General features: G+C 39.1%; 1 protein-coding gene across 7 annotated transcripts in view; it reads left to right on the top strand.

Annotated features, from left to right (window-relative positions):
- CDC42BPA (CDC42 binding protein kinase alpha) overlaps positions 1-17,611 on the top strand; it is a 339,222-nt gene that overhangs the window by 181,763 nt on the left and 139,848 nt on the right. For all 7 annotated transcript variants that reach the window (XM_054023831.1, XM_054023829.1, XM_054023836.1 and 4 more), the window contains exons 6-8: positions 14,673-14,766; positions 15,692-15,892; positions 16,488-16,736. In XM_054023831.1, the coding sequence (XP_053879806.1) occupies positions 14,673-14,766; positions 15,692-15,892; positions 16,488-16,736 (544 nt within the window). The remainder of the gene's footprint in view (positions 1-14,672; positions 14,767-15,691; positions 15,893-16,487; positions 16,737-17,611) is intronic.

The raw sequence follows: 17,611 nt of genomic DNA, 5'->3' as shown, positions 1-17,611 counted from the left end.
AGGCGAGTTATGCAGCGGAACACCTGCCTTCCCCCTGTTCATGTGTCATACTGGGGCTGAGATGTCCAAGTGCCTAGCATGAGGCTGCAGTGCGCATGTGCAGAGGCAGAAACGTAGATGCCTAGGGAACTTTTATTGCAAAAATGTAGGCGCCAAGTGGGTTGAGATATCTACAGGGTTCAGCGGCAGCTTAGCATGGGTTTTGTGAATCCCAGTGGGGCCTGATTCTGGGATGTAGGCACCAAAAGTGGCAGTTAGGCTCCTATGTCCTTTTGTGAATCTAGAGCTAAGAATATAAATTAAATTTAGGTGCTTAACCATGGTAATTCTTGCTTACATGCACAGGATTGAACTGATCATCAGTTTGGGGACAGGAAGTTATTACTTCCAGAACTATCCTCTCACCCTTAAAAGTGATTCATGTGTGTTAAGGTTCAGGTGCATTGGGTTGGGTAATGTGGGAATATAAAGGCCAATCAGTTCCTGTCAGTCAGGAACCTTTTACCAATAGTTAAAAATGGTCTTTACTTAAATGTGGGGTACTGTCAGTGAACACTGCTGACTGTCTAAAAATCATATTCCTGTGAATTTAGGCAAAGACCCTGTATACTCTATGATTGAAACCATGCCAACTGTAACTTCCAATAAGAGTGTAAATGTTATCTATGGGTATGTCTACTCTGCAATAAATGACCTGTGCATGGCCTGGCCTGGGTCAGCTCACTCAGGCTAGCAGGGCTCGGGCTATGGGGCTAAAAAATTGCAGTTTAGGCATTTGGGCTTGGACTGGAGCCTGGGCTCTGAGATCCTGTGAGGGGAAAGAGTCTCAGAGCTCAGGCTCTGGTTGCCTGAATGTCTACACTGCAATTTTTAGCCCCACAGTCTGAGTCGCATGAGCCTAAGACTGTTGACCTAGGCTCTGAGGCTTGGTGCCGTGGGTCTTTTATTGCAGTGTAGACATACCCTTTAAGACCACCAGTTACTATGGCTTGGTTTACATTGATTAAATTAAATGAACATTCTATCACTGGCCAAAGAAATATGAAACTATAAATACTATTGCAACTATATATATAAAATCTTGTCCTAAATGCATTTGAGAATTGAACGTTGAGATTTTGCATTATATTAAAACATCATCCTCTTGTGGAGACAGAAAATTGAAAAAGAAGCTTTGCAAATAATTAAACATTGTAATTCTGGATTAGCTTTGATTAATGAATGGCATGGTACCTCCAGAGCCTTGGAATACTATTCTGTAATTATGTCACAATTTATCTTGTTCCAGCTGACGATTATTTATCTCATTTCCTCATGATTGTCTCCTCCTTGAGGTTTACAAATTGAATCCAGCTAGCAGCAATTTTTACTAATTTCCCCTGATAATGGTTGGAGTCTTCAGACCAAAACAGTGGTCTTAAAATGGCTTTTATTTTTAATAAAATGGATAATTTTCTTATTACCTCCCTTTTTTGCAAAACCTTCAAGGTAATCAAAATTTTGCTGTCTTCAGTTTTGTATTCTATTAACCTTCATAAATCACTCACCATAATTTTTCTTTTTTATTTATTTTAATTATGACATTTTATTTTGCCATAGGGCTTCTTGCCTGGTAAAAAATGCCAATAAAAAGCCAAATTAAATTTTAAAAGCCCAGCTATTTTAAACTATAGAAATTAATATATGCCAAATAGTGCACAGAGCTGACTGGACATAGCATAAGTAATTATATAATACACAGTATTCCTTCCACCATTTTTTATATCTGCATTATTATACTATCAAAAACTTATTGCTGTGCACTTCACACAGATGAGTCCATAAAATCCCCATGTGCATATCTAAAGAGAGATTTTGTCCCCAGATATTTGAAGTGTGTTCTGTTTCCCACAAGTTGTTGCTTTTTAAAATAAAGCATATGGTATAAACATGTTGAAATAGACAGAAAAACTAGTATACAGTCTGAACAGTCAGTGGGATTCCAGTATGAATTTAAACACCCTGGACAAGCAGTTTAATTGATTGTTTGTTTTCTAAAGTACGTTCATATTAGTCTCAAAAATTAATTTGAATCTGGTAAAACAGCTACAATTTTTGTTTGAATTAAATATTATAGGCTGTTCTACATTAAAGCAGGCATAATAGTGCCAATAGTTTGAAGTGGTATAGATAGTATTCACACAAAATCCTTCTGATCTAGTTATTGTAAGTGGTGTTTGTGGGGAAATTGACTCTGAAACTACATTGCTCTGTACATAACATTCAGGAACAGCAAGGACATCTGAGCTCCACTGCCTCATCCTTTGACTTCAGTGGGCTTTGGATCAGACTCCAATCCAGGGTTTCCTAAACTCTGGCACATGTATTACTGTTGGTTCATGAGTTTAATGTTCCACACAGTCACATCACAACAATTTTTAAGGTGATATATGGGAGCCACTGCCCTAGTCATTTCCATTTCAGTTAATCTGATTTGAGGTGATGCAATGGAAACTGAATGTGGTTGGAGATAAAGCATTGTTTTATAGCCTTTTTCTGAGCTATTAGGGATTGTCTTGATGGTGCATTAGTCTGAACTAGAGGGGTGTAAATTCTAGTGCGTCCTAGAATTTTTACCCCTCTAGTGTAGACTAACACACCATCTAGACAAGCCCTCTGTCTCTATCCCCTTATAATAGTTTAGGATCCTGTTTGCTTTTTATAACTACTACAGTTCAGTGATCAACCATCTTCATTGAACTGCCGGTGTCGATGCCTAGTGCTTTTTCTTTAGAGGTTACAAGTGCTTGAGAGCCCATCATGTTAATGTAGGTGACATCAGACTCACTAGTTATCTCTATATGTGTGTGCATTAAGTGAGCAAATTTTGTGCATTGCAATCTTGTCCAAATTGATTTTTTTTAAGTTTGGAACTTTTAAAATCTAAATTATAGCTTAAATACTGTAAATGCCTTCGATTTAAAACCATGTTTCTTTACAAACCAAATCAAAAAGCCTTCCTGTTGCTGTTCCGTGAGGTTGGCAGAAGGATAGAGGTGCTTCTTCAACAATATAAAGGTTCTGAACTGCTGTTTCTTCACAGTGATAGGAGAAGGGGGCATGTTCTGCAAATAAAAGCCAACCCACCCTCACAAACTCTTCTATCAGCTGTTTGGGACTTTGGAGGAGAAACAGTAGCAGCCTGAACTATAACTACTTTGAAGCCATGATCACTCTCCAGCTGACAGGGATCTTATTTTTTATTTTTATTTTTTTAAGTAAGAAGGAAAAGAAAAGAAAAAGATTGAGAGTTTTCAACACACCCTCAGACAAAAGCAGGTGTTTTTTTGTTTTGTTTTTTAATTAACCCTAATTCTAGGACTACAACATTTTGGAGACATCCAGTATTTTACAGCAAATAAATATAAAATGCAACAATTTTCTTTGGCAAATTAGTTTTTTAAGATGCTACAGTAAAATGTTTTTAAATTGTTTGCTTTTTCAGAAGACCAATTTATAAGTTATTTGAAAAACGCCAGGATATATTCATCAGCCAGTATGTGCACACAGTATATGTGTTCAGGAATGAACCTTCATATCTGAGCACACCCAAAGTGTGTATATGTTGGCTGGCGAACACACACCCTCTTGTCTGTTGTTGCTTGCTTTATTAACATTTGAAATTCATAAAGAAAACCAGATACCAGGAGGTAAATAGTTTGGCCTTTCCCAGATAGCTGTCTGAACAGCAGAAATTAGTTTAAAGAACAGTGTAATTCTCCGAAGTAGGATGTTTTTTTAATAATGAAAAATAAAATACATAATTGACTAAAATAAACCCCCTGAAATACCAGGGTCTCCTTAAGTTTAGATCAGGGGTTCTCAAACTGTGGATCGGGACCCCAAAGTGGGTTGCAACCCTATTTTAATGGGGTCGCCAAGGCTGGCTTGGACTTGCTGGGATCCAAGCCCGAGCCCTACACTGCCCGGGGCCAAAGCCAAAGCCTGAGGGCTTCAGCCCTGAGCAGCAGGGCGCAGGTTACAGGCCACCTTCCTGGCGCTAAAGCCCTTGGGCTTCGGCTTTGGCCCCCCCACCAGGGCTGATGGGGCTTGGGATTTGACTTTGCGCCCCCATCCCCCCAAGGTGGCGGGGCTCGGGCAGGCTCAGGCTTCTGTCCCCCACTCCTGGCGTTTTGTAGTAATTTTTGTTGCCAGAAGGGGGTCGTGGTGCAATGAAGTTTGAGATTCCCTGGTCTAGATTATGTATATCTTGAGACTCAGGAGATCTGGGTTCAACTCCTGACTCTACAACCTTGAATGAGGTATATGTACCTTAGTAAAGTTTGGAAAATAATACTGCTTTTCTCCCATCCTATGTCTTTTTAGTCTGTTTAACTTGTTGGCTCTTCGTGGTCTCTGTCTTAGTATGTGTATGTAGTGCCTAGTACATTGGCGCCCTGATTTCTGTTGAAGCCTGTATGCACCATTGTAATACTACTACCAATAATAATCTTAATTTGTTGTGTATAAAACGATATACATTGTAAAATCATATACCCATTTTCAATAAATATACCAGTTTCCAAGGGCTTGGGAGCTGTTCCCTTAAGGACTGATTCAGCTCTCATTGTACTCAATGGGAGTCTGTCCATTAACTTTAATGGGAGTTTAGGTTGGGCTCTTAAAGTATTGGGATTCTTCTAAACTAGAGGTGAATTTTTAGAGTGATACTGAGAGCAACTGGGTGGTAAAGGCTATATTAAGTAATAGCTAATAAGAAAATAGAGTAGAGTTTACAATCATAGGATAAGGTTTTTCTAAAAAATGAAAATTATAAATCTACCCTACAAAAATACAGTGTGTAGAATCTGTTCCATTTATCCCCTGTTGATTGTATTTTGCCTATGAAGGGCTCAATCCTGCAAACTTTAGGCATGTCTTATTGACTTCAAAACTATTCACATGCTTACATCTTTGCAGGTTCAAACCCTTATGTTGTCAGCTTCATACGGCAGAGTCTGATTTATATGTAAACATAATGGTGGTGTTTGGGCACTGTGTTAATAATATTAATACAGGTAAATATATTTTGATCAAAAGGTGATTCTGAGTTTAAGTGAATTAAGTTTTTATGGGTCCCACACATGGGGGAAGGGCGTGTCTGTTTAGGTAGAGATACAGTGAAGCCTTGATAAGAGGCTTGGTCATAGGAGTGTAACAAAGTCCATTTTTCTTGTGCTGCTATCGTGAGCGGCCTCTTTTACTGAAGAATAGCTGCCGATTACCCAAACCTAATCTGGCTGCAGTGCATGCTGCTGTTTTTGCCAGGTGGAGCTTATTTCTAGCTTTGCTTGCTGGAGTTGAGATAAGCTTAAATTGGCAGAATATGGCAACTCCAGCATTTGATATAACCCAGCACAATGTAATGGAAAATAGCAGTAGATTCTCTCACTTGAATTGCTGTATGTTTAACTGTGACCAATCCAAATCAAGTGACTCCCAGGCTTGTGGGAAGATCACCAAATGTAGTGCTTTGAGTGTCTCTTAGGGCTCACAGTTCTGCGTTGCTGAATGTATTAATCAATAAAACCTTTGTAAGCAACAAACTGTCTTCTTTAGTTGAAAAGTAGCCAAACTTAAATGTGTCTTCATTTTTATTTATGTATTTATTTTTGGCGTGAGCGTAGTTTTATTGCACCAAACAAAGGGCAGCGGGGGAAGAAAAGTATTTCTGAAACAGCAGAAGGGAGAGGCACAGTTTGCCAACCTTCTGTCCTAGTAGGGGAAAATCTTTGGTATGGAAGGAACTCTGGAGTGAAGGTCCAGCAATTATGGTAGGCAGATCTGTGCTAGCATTTTTTCCTAGGGCAGGTAGCTTGGCAAAGAGAATTGCTGTCTATTGTAAAGAGTGCATAATTATAACCAATAAATGTCTGCTTCTGACATTTGGTTTGTAATTGTAGGAAATGCACATACATGTATAATGATTAAATGATGTTCTATAGGACCCTCAGTTAGCAGTAAGCCATCAAGGTCAGCTTCCCTGTGCTAATGTCTAGCAACTATACCTGAAACCACTATTTTTTCCACAAACTAGTTTGGTTTTAACTTTATAACCCAGATAGGAGGGACATAGAGAAAAATACTGAGAATTTGGAGAATTCACAGAAAAACTGTGTAATACCTGATAGAACTCATGCTTTTTACTTAATGGTTAGCAACAATAGTACACCTTGAGCCTTAGGCCAGGTCTACACTATAAATTTACATCGATATAACCATATTCCTGAGCGATGCAGTTATACCAACCTAACCCCCAGTGTACACAGCACTATGTCAGTGGGTGGATGTCTTCAACCTAGCTACTGCCTCTCATGGAGGTGGATTAACTACACGAATGGGAGAGGCTATCCCATCAGCATAGTAGTCTCTTCACTAAAGCACTACACTGGCACAGCTACATCTATGTAGTTGCGCCGCTGCAGCATTTTAGGTGTAGGCCTGCCCTTAGGGTGTGACCCTCCCCTATTGCGGGGTCTCAGAACCCAGGCTCCAGCCTGAGCTCGAATGTCTGCACCACAATTAAACAGCCGTGTAGCCTGAGACCCGCGAGCCCGAGTCTGCTGACATAGGCCAGCCACAGGTGTTTAATAGCAGTGTTGACATACTCTTACTGATTATGTGGGAGAGAGGTAATTACAAAATCAAATACGATTTCATTTGCATTATATGTATATATATTTTTAACATGAAGATGAAGTAATGCTTATGCATGAGATCACTCTATGCGTTTAACCAGTAGACTAAAATAAACTAGTAGCGTTGTCTATCTTTCTAAATATAGAGTAATACTGTAAAAGGGACTTTTCTTGGAATCATTCTTCATACAGGACCCCCACTGAAGTCACTAAGTTTAAACCTAGAGCCTCTCCTTCATGTGCTAAAAGACACAGAAATGAAGGACAGATCTGTGGTCTGACCACTGCTACTCCAATGTTTCTTCCCTTTCAAAAGATGGGGCGTGAGCCATTGTAGATCCTGGAAGGTGAGCAGTTAGAATCTGGAAGTGACAACCCATGAGGCTAGACTCTGGCTCTCTTGCCCCACATGACTCTGCTGCACAAGCATATAGCCTCTGTGACACATATAAAACTTGCAGAGGAGGACTTGCGGTTGTTCTGTTTCTGTCTGATAGTCCTTTTTGTAAGACAAGAACATGCAAACGTACAAACAAATAAAATAAAGTGTGACAAACACATGTCCTGAGAGATCTTGCTGTAAGCTCATCAAACTATGCAAAGCATTTTCTTTGTATTGTTTCCTGATATTTTCAGGATTACTAATTTCATAATAATTTTTAGCATATGAATTTAATATGTATGTCTGCAAGCTGGCCCAATGGCATAATCATTTGTAATAGTGCTCTCTGACATTTCTTCATAGCCATTCTGGGATACTTGTTCCAGGAGAGAGAGAGAGAGAGCAAGAGATTAAAACAGCAAGAATCTTAATAAATTTTATCTTTGTTTTTCTATTGCAGTTTTCCAGGTGGATTCTGTTATCCAATTACTTGTAGAGTGGTGCAGGTGAACCTCAGTACCTGAGCAGACTTTGATACCACCAACATAATTATGCAATAAACTTAACTGTAGTGATTTAAGAGTCCAGTAAACAAAACAGTAACAGTAGTAAATTGCTACCTGCATGATTTCTGGTTTTCTATGTGAGCTGTAAGAAATGTATTTTATTTCTCAATATTCATTATGACTTCACAGAAAAATAAAAATAAATTACCTGGTGTGCTGTTTGCCTTTGAAAATAATAGTCCCAGGCTTATAATGAAGCTGTACTTGAAAAACAATCATTACATAATTGCTGTGGTTCTCTTGACAGATATGCTTTCCCTTGGATCTTACATGCCAGCATTTGCAATGAAGTATGTTACAAATTTTAACTTTACTTAAAATTCAATTATAATACCTATTTCCAGTTTGCAAAGTTCTTAATGTTTCTATAGTAATTTTGTGTCTCTGAAATGAACCTAGTCAGATGGTTTCAGAACATAAAATGAGGCTTTTTTTAAATAACTGATATAAAACACTGCTACAGATTTACCAAATTTCATAGTCATCGTTTATTCTTGAGCCTTAGTAAAACAAACAGAATTTCTGTCTGGTTCATTAGTAGGATTATTGCCATTCATTTTGATTTCTCTAACACCTACTATAATCCCATATCAGAACACTGTTCGAGTAATTCAGCATTCAAAATGACTAACCTGGGTCAGGAGGAGAGGCCAGGAGCTGGCAGAAGATTGGGGGAGACACTGGGATTGCCTGAGCAAGGAGATTTGGACTGGGAATGGGAGATAAGGAAATGGGAGTAGGTGGGGACTGAGAGAGGAGAAGACTGAGATTGGATGAATAGCTGGTGCAAGGGGAGGCTGGGATTGGCCAGGCAAGGAGACCGGAAGCCAGTTGTGTGTATGGAACAGGGGTCAGAGGACTAGGAGCCAGTGGGAGATGCGGGGGAGGTTGAGATTGGTTGAGGAAGGGGCAGAGGGACTGGGGCTGAGTGGGTAAGGAGATTGGAAGAAGGAGCCTTGAAGGAGATACTGGGTGGAGGGAAGACTGGGACTGAGCTGGGAAGCCTGGAAGGGGAGACAGGGACTGGGATGGACACTGGAGAATAGGAGTGGCTAGGTGATGCGACTGGGATAAGGAGTCAGGGAGGGTGTGGTAGAGAGGAAGAGAGAGCTCTGCGTCAGAAGTGTCTGGAAAACAAGAGCCGAAAGATCTGTAACACTCCCGTCATAAACAAGAATGGAACTCAAAATCCTGAGTCTCAACACTCTTCTGCTATTAGCAAATATCTGTGAAACCTGTTGGCAAAGTGTATGTATCTTCCTCCTCTTGTACTAATCCACATAGAGGATGACAACCTACTACTGCTATCACTTAGTCCATTAGTTCAGGTGGCAGAGATCTGTGTGGTGGATTTAAAGGTTCCAACGCCGCTGTTAACATATATGGTTGTCAATATGATTTAACCTAGTGGAATTTCTTTTAGGTTTGATTTTTTTAAAAAGCCTAGGAAATTACTCTAAAATTAGTGTTAAAAAAACATTATTAAGGTTGCAAAGTCAAGCACCCAAAAGATGTTGGGCCAGATTCTCAGCTGGCCTAGCTCCATTGAAGTCAATGGAGCTACACTGATTTACTGAAGTTGTGGATCTGGCTACCTATATTTATGAAAAATAATCATTCTTACCCATGTGACTAATAGGAAATTGAAAGAATTTTAAAAATTGTATTCATCTGCTCACTCCAGTCTTAATTCCTCTTTCACAGCATTAGATTCCCATGGATTATGTAGGAATCTCTATGGTGGAGTAGGTAATGGTAGCACAGCACAGTGGTTGTCCCTGCTGCAAGGGAAGAGGAGGATGAGCGGCTCATGAAGGGTCAACCATTCCATTTATCTGATTGGGATTCCCCCAAGGTTTCATCCACAGTTCTTGGCCTCTGGTTTGTATAGACTCTGCCTCCTGCTTCTTCTACAAGGCTGCCATCTCTGCTTCAGTGTGTGGATGATGAAGCAGAGATGTGACAAGAAAAAGCCTGAAGTATATTGTGTTTTTCCTCACCTTCCTATGGGACATGAACATCTGGCCTGGTGTCAAAAATGATTCTTAAAAAGAAGTATTTAGCTACAGTATTTCCAGTGCCTTGTGTAATTTGTGTGTGTATGCACGTGTAATGCTGACGATCACAGCAAGATTTTTCTTGGTTCTCTTTTGTGGAAGCTGTGAACTCACTGTCTATATTTTCTTAAATACTCTTGGGTATATCTTGAAAGACAGATGACTTGGGTAAACGGTGCCTCAAAGGTAATTCCTGGTTTTTGTTTATCTTGTTCTTGGTCCAGATTTTGAAATGCAATTTGATTTTAGATTTACTTTTTGCAGCTCATTTCACACCAGAGTTGTTTCCCCAGGCATTGGTAGTGTGTTTCTGTTTTTTTATCTGAAATGTACTTTGATGGGATAATGTAAAATAAATTTAAAAAAATCTCAAACTGGCAATAGTAATTCTTGTAGTGTCAGCAACATTCAGCAAAACTGGGACTGAAGAATGTTGCTTATTGGATGCTCAAATGCTTATTTCAGTTTACATTTTAAGAATTAGCCATTATTTGTTGTTCCCTCTAATGAGATTTGAAAAATGTAATTCCTCTAATAATACCTGCTTGCCTCTTGATAAATGTATTTGCTGTGTTTCTAGAGTGGCAGGAGCTCTTTGCTAGAGTGAGTCACTCCAAACCAGTGGCTGTTTCTAAATGTTGTGAAAATAGAGCTTTTTTTCTTTGTGTATTTTACTTCCAAGTCAGTATTTTTCTGCATATGAATACCAAACACAGTAAGATCTAAATACTATTGATCTAAGACTGTTTGGTTTTTACATTTGATTTGAGTCAGAAGTGCCTATTTCATAGCTTTACTAATTATTCTGATCATCTTTAAAAAGTTAGCTACCCACACTAACTGGCAGCAGTACCCATGATAATGCAGTATTAACCTATACTTGCAATATACTGGACTGAGTATATTTAAGGCAACATTAACCCTCTGCCCTGTACTCTGTGGTATCCTTTTTCTAAGTCAAAGCACAGTTTGAAGGGCAGTGGGCAAGGAAGATGCAGGTTTGCATAGCTGTCTGAGATCTGGGATCCCCTTGAATATCCACCCTCTTCTTGTCTTTTTGCATGCTGTTTGCTTCATTCTTTGCACTTACACCAATCTCCATGACTAGGAAGGGCGTAGGCATAAACAATGAGGAAACTTCACAGCTTCAGTAATAAGAGTTCCCTTCCAAATACTTTTGTGAAGTAGGGGATTAAGTGGACCAATGTCCAGTAATAATTTGATCTGAGAACTTTGTGAAAATCAAAAGACTGCCTTGAAAGGGACAGTCAGGAGGAATTAGCTGTAGGGACAGTTCTGCTTTTTACATAAGTGTTTCTGTTAATGTGCATCATGATTGAGTCAGGAGCTTCGATCTGTGAAAGTAGACAGAAAACTGAAAACATGTACTTTTGTCAATATCAACCATAACAAATAAATGTTAGCATCTGTATAAATCTGCATTAATTTCTTTTCTGCTTGATACTACACTTGTTGAAGTGGTAAAAGCTCCCATTGACTTTAATGGTGCAGTATCAGAACCTAAAGAGCAACCAGTTTTTGACAAAATAAATTCCCCTCAAAACACTAAATTAACCCTATTTTTATTGTTACAGACGATAACAAGTTAATGCAAAGTATAAAAAGTGTGTAAAGCTTGACATTTTACCCTTAGTGCTATAGAGTCTATCATCTTTTCCATTATAAACCTTTAATTACAAAGGTTTGTAAATCAGTCTTAACAATTTTTTTCTGAGGTATAGCAAAGCCTACTAAGGTCTCAGCCTGTGAATAATTCAGTTTACTGTTTGCCAACATTTGGAAAAAAAAGTTGATCAGTCATTTATAGGTTGTATGCAGTGTTGTTGTAACCATATTGGTCCCAGGATTTTAGAGAGACAAGTTAGGCGTGATGATATCTTTTATTGGACCAACTTCTGATGGTGAGAGAGAGACGAATGTTCGAGCTCACACAGAGCTCTAAGCAGAGCTAAGAAGTCTAAGAGCTCTGGGTGAGCTCGAAAATTCATCTCTCTCTCACCAACAGAAGTTGGTCCAATAAAAGATACTGTATTACCTCAGCCACCTTGTCTCTAATTTATATGTTAGTCATTTGTAGGTTATTATAAGAATGAAATAAAGTTAGTATTTTCAGTTGCTAGTTTTTCCTGTTTTGTTCTTATGCCTCATAAATAGCTCAAATCTTTGAAAGCTAACATTGCTGTGGCAGTCAATTCATGGTCTTCCTTTTGAATGTTTTGGGTCAGGGTAGGATGAGAATTTAATTCCCTTTGCCATATTTTTTTAAAATGCAGTTTAATGGGAAAATGCTATAATTGTGTTTTAATTATGATTTATTGTATTATTTGTATAATTAAAAGATATATTGCATTTGGACCTTATCCAGATGCCTAAGCACCAAGGTCTTAGTTCTGCCCTTGTCTCCATATGGGTGTGCCCTCACACAGTCAGATGCAGAATTTGGGCCCAGTTAATCTATGAATTTCAGATTCCCTGTGTACTCAGTTACCTGGGAGACATGAAAGCCTCAGATAAAAAACTGTCAGATTTATACAGTAAGAGCGCAATCCTATAAAGGTATGTGCAAGGATGGACCTTTTGACTATGCATAGAGCCCTGCAAATCTGTGGATATCAGCTTGATATCCATGGATATCTGCAGATGCAGATATCCGTGAACCATGTTTGCAGATCGTGGATGGATGCAGACTCAAATTTTATATTCGTGCAGGGCACTACCTATGCAGATCCCTTTGCGGAACCAAGACCTAATTTGGTGAAATAAAAAATTCACAAACAGCTAATTACAGTTGTCATTACTCTTAAAAATTTATCTTAAGTACAAAGTGAGCTGTAAAATTAATACATATTTTAAAAATATTTTGAACTTGCTTTCATCAGATTTTTTTAAATTTAACATTTTAAAAAAAAACCCACAACTCTTCCTCCTCCACCTTCCCCCTCTTGCCCCAAAAAATCTAAAACAAATCCCCCCACAAAAAACCCCACTAAATTGTAAAGAATGACTCCTGAAATCTATTAGATGTCGATCATAATTCTAAATCCCATGGCTTTTATAGATTTGAGACAAAATTAGTGAACATTATTAAGGTTGCAAAGTCAAGCATGCAAAAGATGTTGGGCCAGATTCTCAGCTGATTTACTGAAGTTGTGGATCTGGCTACCTATATTTATGAAAAATAATCATTCTTACCCATGTGACTAATAGGAAATTGAAAGAATTTTAAAAATTGTATTCATCTGCTCACTCCAGTCTTAATTCCTCTTTCATAGCATTAGATTCCCATGGATTATGTAGGAATCTCTGTGGTGGAGTAGGTAATGGTAGCACAGCACAGTGGTTGTCCCTGCTGCAAGGGAAGAAGAGGATGAGTGGCTCATGAAGGGACAACCATTCCATTTATCTGATTGGGATTCCCCCAAGGTTTCATCCACAGTTCTTGGCCTCTGGTTTGTATAGACTCTGCCTCCTGCAAGGCTGCCATCTCTGCTTCAGTGTGTGGATGATGAAGCAGAGATGTGACAAGAAAAAGCTTGATGTATATCAGTACTTTAACAGAGTTTATGTTGTAAATTCCTTAAGTTATATATTCTTTTATGGCCCTCATTTTATCCACTCTTCCCTCTTAGAGGTATTTCATGGGAGTACTTTTGTAACTAGGATCTTTGGACGTGAAGGTCCAAAATCTGTTCCTAATTATGCTGGGGTAAATCTGTCATAATGCCACTTCAAGCAATGGATTTACACTTCAGGTCCAGAGAGCCCAAATTGACTCCTATTAAATTATTGTGGCCGATGGTGTCACAGAAACAGCACATACAGAATCAAAGACAACTGACATATGTGGGTTCAGCTCCATGAAGCTGCCAATGATGAACATGGCCCTATTTATTTATGGCCTCCAAGTTCTGGCTGTCAGGTTAGACAAGACATCTGTTCCTACAATCCCGTTGCTTACAGAATATAATACAGCAGTCCCACCACTAGGCTGGCAGATCATCAGGTTTCTTGAATTAATTGTTTAGGCGTAAGAAATGTTGAATGACAATTCTCAGAGTTCATGTGGGGTCTGTAAAACTCATTGCTTTCCTACAGGAGAGCTGTAGCTCTGTGTGCTCATAGTTTGTTGGTTTGTTTGAATAGATTTGTTTTTTAAATGTGTGTGACTCAGAAAATAAATGTGGGTTCTCAAATCAGCGCAAGTTGACTACTCACAAGGGTATCAGCATCAGTTTCATGGGCAGGCTGTAAGCTAGTGAAGGATTCTCCACAGAGACCTATCAGCAGGTCTATGAATTGGCATTGTCACTAATTCCAGATTGAATGTCCAGCTAGCCTTATGAGAGGATAATGTGAACTAGAATAAAAGAATGTGTTTGTGTTGGACATGAGAACACATAATAGAAATACAGAAATGTATAGATGAAAGATGCTAAATCTTAATACTGCATAAATTATTTGTTGTAACTTTGTTCCACAGTTACATATGGGAGATTTCCCCCCCCCCCCCCCCAGTGTAGACCAGCCCTTAGCCTAGTGCCAATATGTCACTTAAGAATACTCCTCTAGACATCTTGAAATGATTTAGACGTCTCTGTTATTTTAGTGAAGTATTAGATAATAGCACAGTCTAAGGAATGCATAGGACTATGCAGACACTCTTCCATTGTTTTCTTTATATGTATACAGGTGTAAATTGTCTGTGATGTGTGGAGTTTGACCACATGATTATTATTATTATGATTAATGGGAGTTACATGGTTAAATCCACGGATGCTTCATTGAAAAATTTCCAACTGTATGTACCTACTGGATGGCAAGTGTTTTATGAATAAAGTCATGTAGTGAGCCACTCAATCTAATGATCTTGCACTGCCAGTGAATGAAAAAACGAATTTAAAAGTTATTGCCCAGGAGGATGCATTGTGTTTTTTCTTCATGCTAGTTATTGAATACATTTCATTTGCAGGGACATTAAACCAGACAACATCTTGATGGATATGAATGGACATATTCGGTTAGCAGATTTTGGTTCTTGTCTGAAACTGATGGAAGATGGAACGGTAAATTAGAAAGAATGATACAGCTATCATATCCCTCAAAGGCCAAGTCCTTTACCATGGCCCCCCCTTCCTTTCTGTCCTCTACTTGCCAGTGAAATTTCTGCTCACGAAGAAGTCCTATTTGTGAAGGAAATGTCATTTTTAAGTGCACATTTTTATTAATGACAGAGATGGCATTTGTACAGTTTTATAATATGGCTGTATTTGGTTTCAGTTCAAAATATATCTGGATTCTATTTGAATTCTGTCTTTGTTAAATGCATTTTTATTTCATTTCATTAATAAAAGTTAATAAAGGAAGGGCATATAATCAAAATTAATACATATCCATAGGAAAGGTGTAAGACACCCAATTTTGAGCCTCATGCCATAATCATTACTCTTGCAAAGCACTCATTGATTTCACTCAGATCAGGGCTTTGGCAGAAGCAGAATCAGGTACCATTGATATCACTTCATCCTATTGCAGTGCTGTGTTTAAACTTATACAATGTGTGGTGTATGTGACAAGAATGTAGTTCCAGTGTGATAATCATACCCTGGAGTGTTACAAAGCATCTGAATTAATATGTGTGATTATCAGGGAGCTAATTAATTTATAATAACTGAAAACTCAGAAACTGCCTTCTTTTTGGCATTCATCACAGTTCACAGCAAAAGTAAATTATTAGAATACCCAATAAATTTTTTCAGAACTTCAAGTTTGAAACACTGAAGTGGCTCAGACACATGAGAACATTTTTTTTTCTCATCAATTGTTATTTAGAAGCCCTGTTTTTGAAGTAGAGTTCACTGATTATAATTTGAATTACAAACTTACATATGCACATGGTACTCCTCAACCTCTTTCAACCCCCACACCCACCGGCACTACTGTCTGTAACCGTGTATGTCATTTTTACTCATGGAAATGCTAACTCCCCAGGTCCAGTCTTCGGTGGCAGTTGGAACTCCAGACTACATCTCTCCAGAAATCCTGCAGGCCATGGAAGATGGAAAAGGGAAGTATGGACCTGAGTGTGACTGGTGGTCCCTAGGTGTTTGCATGTATGAAATGCTTTATGGAGAAACGCCCTTTTATGCAGAGTCCTTGGTGGAGACCTACGGGAAAATAATGAACCACAAAGTTAGTGTTTTTTCTATCTTTTGTGAACTAATTTTAGTGAATAAAAAGGGTTAGCTTAAAGGTCTATTTAGAAAGAAAGTTCTTATGTAATGATTGAATTCATGTTCATAAATCTTAAATATAAATTTGGTTTCCATATAGTACATTTTGTGGTTATGAATTGCAACTGGCTTTGCTTTTGAATAAGATAGTCCAAAACTAAAAACCTGGATATACAGTGGCGGCTATTAGTTCACTCCAAGGAGTACGTCTTGGCTATGCTATATCACTCTTCTTGTTCTATTTTTTGCTAGTGGATCCATTTGTTGGTTTAGGAAAGAGATCCTTAAACATTCTTCCACCTGGAGGCAAAGATAGATTCCAAAAATGTATATACATTTGAATAAATAAAAAAGGAGGAGACAGTTATAGCATTTTCAATACTTTTTATCATCTGGGGAAGATTTTTTCCTAGAAACTTATTGCATTCATTTAACAGTGAGAGCCTGAGTATTTGCAAAGCCCTATTTTTCTGTACAGAAACAACCACAATGGAACCTGACTTTTGTGACATTTTCTTGGTAATAAACTACTTCCTCCTGTTTTATTCTTTAAGGAGAGGTTTCAGTTTCCTGCACAAGTGACAGATGTGTCTGAAAATGCCAAGGACCTCATTCGAAGACTCATTTGCAGCAGGGAGCATCGACTTGGGCAAAATGGGATAGAAGACTTTAAGAACCACCCATTTTTTGTTGGGATTGAATGGGATAACATTCGGAACTGTGAAGCACCTTACATCCCTGAAGTCAGCAGTCCAACTGATACATCAAACTTTGATGTGGACGATGATTGTTTAAAAAATTCTGTAAGTCTAAGATTGACATTTTTCCAAATCTTGATTTTTTTCATTTCTTGTTATTACAGAGGTTTCCAAAATTTGGCACTGAAATCTCAGAATGCTTTGGTACTGTATGATACCCACCAATGCTGTGTATTAAGTAGATACAAATGCTCATCCAAGGAATGAGGCTTGATCCTGCAAACACTTAAGAAGATGAATAAGTGTACTCAAATGGTGTAGAAGTCAGTGTGGGTAGTCACTTGAAGAAAGTTACACATATACTTATATGTTTACAGAATAAGACACTTAGGGTATGTTTACAATGCAATTAAACACCTGTGATTGGCCCATGTCAGCTGACTTGGGCTTGCTGGGCTTGGCTGTAGGGCTGTGAGGTTGCAGTGTAGACGGTCAGGCTCAGGCTGACTCCATGGAGGTCCTAGAGCTTTGACTCTAGCCTGAGCCTAAATGTCTAAACCAGTGTTTTTCAAACTAGGGCCGCCACTTGTTCAGGGAAAGCTTCTGGCGGGCCGGGCCGGTTTGTTTACCTGCCGCGTCCGCAGGTTCAGCCGATCACGGCTCCCACTGGCCGTGGTTCGCCGCTCCACGCCAATGGGGGTTGCAGGAAGGGCGGCCAGCAAGTCCCTCGGCCCGCGCCGCTTCCTGCAGCCCCCATTGGCCTGGAGCGGTGAACCTTGGCCAGTGGGAGTCGCGATGAGCCAAACCTGCGGACGCGGCAGGTAAAAAACCAGCCTGGACCACCAGGGGCTTTCCCTGACCAAGTGGCGGCCTTAGTTTGAGAACCACTGGTCTACACCACAGTTTTACAGCCCCATAGCCTTAGCCCTGTGAGCCCAAGTCAGTTGACATGGGCTAGCCGCGGGTGGTTAATTGCAGTG

Source organism: Malaclemys terrapin, chromosome 3 (genome assembly GCF_027887155.1).
Source record: "Malaclemys terrapin pileata isolate rMalTer1 chromosome 3, rMalTer1.hap1, whole genome shotgun sequence".
NCBI classification, from domain to species: Eukaryota; Metazoa; Chordata; order Testudines; family Emydidae; genus Malaclemys; species Malaclemys terrapin.
Note: the sequence above shows the minus strand (reverse complement) of the source record. Positions and strands in the feature narration are given on the sequence as shown.